This window comes from Schistocerca gregaria, unplaced genomic scaffold (genome assembly GCF_023897955.1).
Source record: "Schistocerca gregaria isolate iqSchGreg1 unplaced genomic scaffold, iqSchGreg1.2 ptg001332l, whole genome shotgun sequence".
NCBI lineage: Eukaryota > Metazoa > Arthropoda > Insecta > Orthoptera > Acrididae > Schistocerca > Schistocerca gregaria.
The window spans coordinates 2903-9209 of record NW_026062640.1 but is presented as its reverse complement, the minus strand read 5'-3'; the positions used below and the strand labels follow the sequence as shown (position 1 = coordinate 9209).

The window sequence follows — 6307 nt, the reverse complement described above, 5'->3', positions numbered from 1 at the left end:
TTATTAATTTATATAAACGTGTTAACAAGATAGTGCAAATATTGATATGAAACTGTTAGTAATAAGGTTACAAAGAATGTATTCTAGGAAAAATAAAGTATATAGGATAATAGTTTTACAAAAATATAGAAAGACTAGTTCGGGTATTTATTTGGAAAAACTGGGTGTTTATAGTCCTAAATTATTTTATAAGGAAAAAGCTATACAGAAGGTTTTTTTTTATAAATTTAGATAGGTTGAGTTTTTGGTTAGCCAAGGGGGCTGTTATCTCCGAAAAAGTTAGTTTTTTAATCGCCAAGTTAATGATTTCAAAATAATTGGTATAATTTTTTTTTATATTTTGTTTTATTTTTATATTATTTTATGTAAGTATGTTAAAGAAAAAAAGGAGAATTTCGGGTGGGTTGAGTAAATTTTTTAGTGGTGATATAGTGTCGGTTTCATACAGGTTAAATGGGTTAGGGTATTCATTTACTGGTATTTGTATTGCGATAAGAAAAAAAAGTTTATTAACTACTAATAGTAGCGTAGTGTTAAGAAATGTTTTTAATAAAGTAGCTGTTGAGCTTATATTGGCTGTTAATAGTGTTTGTAGATTGGTTGTTTCGTTTTTAGATTTTTCTAGGAAGAAGTTTTTTTTATAGAAAGTCTAAATTATATTATCTAAACAAAAAATCTAATGTTAATAGTATAGTTAGGAATGTATTAATAGTATAAAGCTGTATATATTATGTCATTGTTACCGTGTATAATTAAACTTAAACTTTACATACCAGCAGGTAATGCAACAGTTGCACCTCCATTGGGGCCCATATTGAGTCAATATGGTATAAATACGGTTCTTTTTTGTAAAGAATTTAATGAAAAAACAGTTGAATTTTTATCGTTTTTTGGTGAAGATAACGGTGAGGTTATTGATAGAGAGTTTATATTAGTAGCTAATATATACGTTTATGCTGATAAAACGTATAGGTTGGAAATAGAAAAACCGACAGTTCAGTTTTTATTAGTTATATTTTTAGGTTTAAAAAATATTAAGCCTAATAAATTGTTATATTCTATCGATTTAGTCGATTTAATTTTATTGGCTAGATTTAAGTTTCCTCATTTAAAATTATTTTCGGCATGTATGTGTGTGAAAGGAGTTGCGCGTTCTTTAGGTATACGTATTGTACGTAAAGATATATAATGTGCGTATATAATATATTTTTTTACTTTGATTTGACTGATATATGGAAGAAGATAGTTTTATTGAAAAATTTAATTATAATTATGGGATTACCCATAATATAGGGGAGAAGTATTATTTATTTTGTATGAGTTTTTTTTCTAGTGGAATTAAAGTTGATCATTGTTTAAAACATTGTTTTAAAAAGTATTTTTGTATAACCGATGAGTTTTATAAAGATATTTACGTTATGAGGAGTAATGTTTATTTTCATAATAATTTAATTCAAATTGATAATTTTAGTTATATTGAAAAAGAAATTTTTAGTTTAAGGGAGTATAATAATACGGTGTATATTTATGTAAAAGATGAAATGTTGGCTATAAAATTATATGTAACTATGAAGTATAACAAAGATTTATTGATGATTATCAAAAATAATTTTGGTGTTACGTTACATATTATGTATATTGTTAAGGATAATCGTGTTTATATAAACAATGAAGATTGTTTATATAAACATAATGATATTATGTGTGAGTATAAAAATCAAGGAATTGATGTAAATTTTTATTTAGTAAATTTAATGAAGGTACTTTATTATTTTTTAAAAAAGTATGCTAATTTAGTAGTACTAGTATATTAGGGATTGATGTATTTTTTATTTATTGTATGTAGTATTATGTTGACTATTAATCAATTATTAAATAATTTTCGAAAAAGAAAAATAAAACGTAATAAATTAATCGCTTTAGCGAATGCTCCACAACGTAGAGGGGTAGTTTATAAGTTGGCTATTATGTCTCCACGTAAACCTAATTCAGCAAAACGTAAAATTGCGAAAGTTAGGGTTATTTTTAATAAACATAGAATTTTTGCTTCTATACCTGGTATGGGTCACAATCTACACGAATATTCTGTTGTTATGATGCGTGGAGGAAGTGCTAATGATTTACCTGGAGTGAACTATACATTAATACGAGGTGTACTCGATTTTTCTTACAAGGAAACATTTTCTAGAGAGGCTCGTAGATCAAAGTATGGTGTTAAACTAAAAGATACTATACGTTATAAGGTTAAAATATCTAGGATTAATAAAAGTTAAATTTAGTGTAATTTTTTTTATAGATTGTAAATATATAATTAATAAAACATATATATATATATGATAAAAAGTAATGATAATAATTTAAAATTAATTAGAAAATTGTTCGTTTCTACATTAGTTTGTAATGGTAGAAAATTATTAGCGGAAAAATTTTTTTTTAAGACTTTAATTGTTTTAAAAAAAAAATATCAAAATTATAAAAATTTTGATATTTTTTTTTTATCAATTTTAAACTTAAGGCCTTTATTGGGATTAAAGATAATAAAAATTGGTCATATGAAATATAAAGTACCGTGTCCAGTGGATGAACGAAAACGTATTTTGTATGCTATAAAATTATTTATAAGATTGGTAAAAAATAAAAATAAAATTGATTTTAATAGATTATCTGAGATAATGTTTTTGACGTTTATGGGTATGAAAAATACTGCTTTGGAAAAAAAATTGGAATTATATAGAGAGATAGTAAACAATAAAGTTTTTTTAAAATTTATAAATAAAAAAAGAGTTTTATGAAAACGCTGGATAACAATATAAAAACCTTAATTTATTTAAATAAACGTAAACGGTTTATTGACTTTACTGTAATTCAATTATTGCAACGTAATATTCATTTAGGGTGCTTAAATAAGTTTAGTTTGTTAACTTCTAGTTGGTTTATATATGGGGTACGTAGTAAAATGATTATAATCGATTTATCTGTCACTTTACTTTACATACGTAAAGTATTGTTTTTGTTGGAGTGTATAGTTATGAATCGACAACATGTACTTTTTTTTTAGTGAATACAATGATATGACTAATTATATGTCTAGTTTTAATTAGGTCATGTGGGGAACAATTTTTATTTGGTAAATGAATTGGTGGTGTATTAACTAATTTCCGTCATTTATGAGTGACGTACAAAAATTTAGAAGAATTGAAAGGTTTAGGTGAGAAGCTTTAAAACGTAAATTTGTTTTAAGGGAAGCTTTATGTGGAATATATTATATTTCTTCTGTACCAGGTACTGTTTTTTTATCAGGTAATGTAAGAAAGTATAAATCCGCTGTAAAGGAAGCTTATATTTTGAGGTTGCCTGTTGGGGGGTTGTTGGATGCTGATAATTGTCCTGGCCCTTTAGTATACCCAATACCATCTAATGATGATTCTCCTGAAAGCATATTTTTTTATGAGCAATTTTTTATAAAATCAATATTTGTTAATAAATTAAATTTATTGGTAAAGGTTTATCGTAAAAAGTTATTTAACTACGAAGTTGTTAGCTAATAATAGTAAAAAAACTAAAAAAAGAAGAAGTAGAGTTATATAGGATTTAATAACTCTTTAAATAATATATATATATATAAGTATCAAGGGAATGAACATTATAAGATGTAAATTTATTTATGGCTAAACATAAGGAGAAATTTGTAAGAGAAAAACCGCATTGTAATATAGGTACGATTGGTCATGTTGATCATGGTAAAACTACACTTACTGCTGCAATAACTAAAGTATTGGCAGCTAACAATAATATGACTAAATTTATGAAATATAGTGATATAGATAAACATTTAGAAGAGCAAAGGCGTGGTATAACTATATCAGCAGCTCATGTAGAGTATTATTCTAAATGTAGGCATTATACACACATAGATTGTCCTGGTCATCAAAATTATATTAAAAATATGATTACTGGGTGTGTGCTACGCAAATGGAAGGTGCTATTTTGGTTGTAGCGTTAACAGAAGGGCCACAAGAACAAACTAGAGAACACGTTATATTGGCTAAGGAAGTAGGTATTCCTTATTTGATTGTTTATGGTAATAAATTGGATATGTTGTTAGAAGACGATTTGAAGGAATTTGTAGAAATGGAGGTAAGGGAGTTAGTTAGTACATACAGTTATCCAGAAGATTTGCCTTTTATATGCATCTGTCTCGCGTGTGTTAGCTTTAGAGGAGGAGGAAGCTTCTGAAATCGGGACAAAATCTGTTATGAAGTTGATAGATATTGTTGATGAATACGTGAAACAACCTGAGAGACCAGAAAATGAACCATTTTTAATGTCAATAGAGGAAGTTTATTCTATTTCTGGTAGAGGAACAGTTGTGACTGGTAAGATTGAGAAAGGTAAATTATCTATTGGGGAGGAAGTAGAAATAGTCGGATCTAAATTATTTAAGACTGTTTGTACTGGTTTAGAGATGTATAATAAGTTCTTGGATGTAGCTATAGCTGGTGAAAATGTAGGTGCTTTGGTGAGAGGATTAAATAAGAAAGATTTAAAAGAGGTTTTGTGATGTGTAAACCGGGGACAATAAAAGCTTATAATGCTTTTACAGCACGAGCGTATTTTTTAACTTCTAAAGAAGGGGGTAGAAAAAAACCGTTTTTTTCTAAGTATATGCCGCAGTTTTTCTTTAGAACGGCAAATTTAACTGGATCTGTTTTATTATCTGACGATAATTCGATAGTTATGCCAGGGGATACTGTTACTTTTGAGGTAGTTTTATTAGAAAAGGCTGCTATTAATGAAGGGTTGAGGTTTGCTATGAGGGAAGGTGCAGTTACGTTAGGTGCAGGTATAATTTTAAAAGTTTTTGAAAAATAAAAAAGTTTTTATTTTTTTATATATTGTAATAAAATATATTGTATTAATCAAAAGGTGTGTTAAATTTTAGTAATTTATTAGTTTATAGATTTGAAAAAATTTGTTTGGAGAAAAGCTTGAAAAAATTAACACGCGGAATTTCGAAAAATGCAGGTAGGTCTAAATATGGTTTTATTTTGGCTTTTAAAAAAAGTAAAAAGCCTTTTAGAAAATTATTTAGATTTGTAGATTTTTGACGACGTGTTAATTGTTATTGCTATGTATTAAGTGTGTCTTATGATCCAAACAGATCATCGTATATATCTTTGGTTTGTTATTTAAATGGCTTAATAAGTTATGTGTTACATGTGCATAATATTATGTTGGGTTATAAACTATATACTGGTGTACGTATTCCCGATAATAATGATATTAATAAGGTAGTAGTAGGTCTGGGTAATTCGTTATTATTAAAATATATTCCAGTAGGGACGTTGGTTTCTTCTATCGAATTATGACCCGGTAAGGGTATGCAATTATGTAGGTCTGCCGGTATGTATGCAATGTTGGTAAGCAAGAATGATGGGTTAGTATTGTTAAAGTTGAATTCTGGGTGAAGGGTTCTTGTTTCGGAATTATGTATGGCGGTTATCTGTCTCGCGTGTGTGATCATAAGTATAAACGAATAGGTAAGGCTGGTAAAAATCGTAATTTAGGACGTAAACAAACTGTTAGAGGTGTTGCAATGAATTCTGTTGATCACCCTCATGGTGGAGGTAGAGGTAAATCTGCTGGTACTAAATCAGCCAAATCTCCTTGAGGTAAGGAATTTGAATTTAAAAAAACTAGTAGAAGTAAAAGATTTAGAAATTAAGTAGAGTATTGTATTTATTCAATACGTATTATATATTGTAATATTATGACTAAAAGGAAAAATTTGTTTTATGAGATCGAGTTGAAAATGTAATTATATTACGAATGATACTATGTATATGCTATACGATATAAATGTAAAAAAAAAAACTTATATAAGATATAAAAATAGAAGATTAAAGTTATTTGTTGGTTTAGTAGGTAAAAAATTGTGCGTATATAATGGGCGTAAGTATATGAATGTGCTTATTAGGCAATGTATGGTTGGTAAGTATTTAGGATCATTTTTATTAACTAGACGTTTTTCAGCTACTATACATAGTAAGAAAAAAAAAGATAATAAGAAATAAAAATTTGATTTATGGGGCACTTAATAAATCCTGTTGGTTTTAGACTTACATACTTTAATACTTGGGTTGATTCGTGAAGTTGTGAAAAAGAGTTTCTATACTCTGAACTATTTCATAGTACTAATGATTGTAAAAAGGTTTTAAATTTTTTTTTGGAAAGTAATTTTTTTGAGAAATATGGGTTAATTTGTAGCCATTATACTATTGAGAACAACCATAAATTTGGATTTATG

General features: G+C 27.3%; 1 protein-coding gene and 1 pseudogene across 1 annotated transcript; both read left to right on the top strand.

Moving 5' to 3' along the window:
- Positions 1-1759: 1759 nt before the first annotated feature.
- LOC126330704 (ribosomal protein S12, mitochondrial-like) lies at positions 1760-2353 on the top strand. The gene has a single exon (XM_049996387.1). The coding sequence runs from the start codon at positions 1821-1823 to the stop codon at positions 2271-2273; it is 453 nt and encodes a 150-aa protein (XP_049852344.1). The 5' UTR covers positions 1760-1820; the 3' UTR covers positions 2274-2353.
- Positions 2354-3657: 1304 nt separating this feature from the next.
- LOC126330703 (elongation factor Tu-like) lies at positions 3658-5493 on the top strand (annotated as a pseudogene).
- The last annotated feature ends 814 nt before the right edge of the window (positions 5494-6307 follow it).

Coding starts and splice junctions, on each gene's coding strand:
- LOC126330704 (XM_049996387.1), top strand. CDS start 1,821: ATGTATTTTTTATTTATTGTATGTAGTATTATGTTGACTATTAATCAA.